Below are 2,107 nucleotides of genomic sequence, written 5' to 3' on the forward strand. Positions count from 1 at the left end.
ATTGTCAGTGGTACCCTGGGCGACAGGGAGATAAGTTCCACCAACTGCTATTATTTCCATCAACAAGTCTTATATAAACTTGTCTGCCAGTAGTTTGGGCATAAAAAGGCTACAAAAGCCTGAATGTCCTGAGGCAAATTGCAAGATTTATAATCCATAAGTCATGAAAAGTAGAACAAGTCAATTTGCTATGAGAACATGGAAACTGTGCAGATTACTGAGGTGGGTTCTATTGCTCGCCCCATACTGTCACTGGCTGTCCACCTCTCCTCATTTCTTCAGGCATCCCCTGCGTGCCATCACCCTCGAGGCTGTTTTTTACATATAAAGTGTCTCATTTTGACAGACAGCATTACTCACAACCTCCCTCCCACTTCCCCCAACCCTGCCATTCTAATACCTAACCCAAGATCTATCTTTCCATTGCCACTTTCCAGATTCAAGTTCACCCTACAAGGCTTGGTGATACAAAGGCGATACCAACTCTCATTGAGTTGGGTTGTGACCAGATACTTGTGACCAATAGTATTGCTTGTGACCCCACTGATGTTCCTTCTGAATCCCCAGATACCTTCTAGTTGCCTAACTTACTTTCTGTAAGTACATTACTCAATCTAACAAGATGTGCCCCATTACTCAAAAGACCCATTAGGGAGAGAAAGGAGAGTTTGAATTTGGCACGCTGCGGTAATTTTGTGCAAGTATTTTAAAACTGATGTCCATTTTGTCAAGTGTAAGGGATGGTGATTTTGCTACGTATTTTATGTTCAATTTTGTACTGTAATTGCCATTGCTTCAAAACTGCTGGTTAGCTCAAAATGACTTTCTGATTACATTTTCGATCCCTTTTTTCCTTGCTCAATCTAAAAATCGCTCGAGTGAAAGAGTTTGCAGGCAGCAGCATGTCCCTGCTGATTACTTTGCTAAGATCAGATTTTCAGGGAGCAATCAGGGAGTCTCAGAGCAGCCTGTGTATGGGCTTTGCCTACACTTGCAAGGGTAGAGGAGGAGGTCATAAGGGGGGTTAATTCAGCTACATTCTGCCAAGCCCGGAAGTGCCACAAAAATTGAGGTAACAAGCATTTAACAACAATAAAAGAAACAAAACCACAAAATGTGAAGGCAGAGACAGTTGTTTTGAATCAAACTTCTCTCTCAGAAATGTCACCACTTATGGAAATCTGATTTGCAAAATCAGTGCTATGACAGGGGGTCCATAAACTGTATTATCTGAAAGAGCCATCCCTTTCAGATTTCATTTTACATATGCCTAAAAGGATTTGCTTTGCTTTGCCATGTATAATCACAATTAGCTATGAAGCATAAAAATTTAATCACAATATTTTACTGTAATATTAAATTATGAGTAGGTACATAAATATAAATAAAATAGGACTTGTTTAAAAAGTGAAACATGAGGCTATGAATCACAAAATGGTGAGTAAAAACTGTTAACAAATTCTGACTTATATTTGCAAGACCCCGTATTTCAGAAGGTCAAACATATACATCAGCAACACATTCTATGTAAATGTTCAAGAGTAATATGAATATAAAGATAAAATTAATAGTCTGCAGGAACAGACACCAAGAAAATAAGCCTTGTGCATGCCAAGACACGTCTAAATGAAACATCTCTTCTGGCCTTACCTTTCTTGAGACAAGGAAACTTAAACAATTTGACCAGTCCAAAATCATCTCCAGACACCAGCACGGAGCTGTTGTAGTTCGCATCCACCGAGTTGATGTCGGTGACATCCGTGTATTTCGGCCAAATTCCACTCACTTCCGGGCCTTTCACACACGTCCAGGAGGCCCAAGGGATCCCTTTGATTTCTTCTTTACTCGCTAACGGCTTCCCGGCTGAAAATAACCAACAAACATTCATGTAATATTACATTTATTTTTAAAAATATATTTTTATTGATTTCAGAGAGGAAGGAAGAGGGAGAGAGATAGAATCAATGATGAGAGAGAATTATTGATTGGCTGCTTTCCTGCACGCCCCCTATTGGGGATTGAACCCACAACCCAGGCATGTGCCCTTGACTGGAATCGAACCCAGGACCCTTCAGCCCCAGGCTGACGCTCTATCCACTGAGCCAAA

At 40.6% G+C, this 2,107-nt stretch overlaps 1 protein-coding gene across 2 annotated transcripts in view; it reads right to left on the minus strand.

Annotated features, from left to right (window-relative positions):
- Positions 1–2,107, minus strand: part of EML6 (echinoderm microtubule associated protein like 6) — a 187,420-nt gene that overhangs the window by 89,011 nt on the left and 96,302 nt on the right. For both annotated transcript variants that reach the window (XM_023746778.1, XM_023746785.1), the window contains exon 10: positions 1,651–1,863. In XM_023746778.1, coding sequence (XP_023602546.1) covers positions 1,651–1,863 — 213 coding nt within the window. The remainder of the gene's footprint in view (positions 1–1,650; positions 1,864–2,107) is intronic.

The sequence above is a fragment of the Myotis lucifugus genome, unplaced genomic scaffold, assembly GCF_000147115.1.
Source record: "Myotis lucifugus unplaced genomic scaffold, Myoluc2.0 scaffold_6, whole genome shotgun sequence".
Classification (NCBI taxonomy): domain Eukaryota; kingdom Metazoa; phylum Chordata; class Mammalia; order Chiroptera; family Vespertilionidae; genus Myotis; species Myotis lucifugus.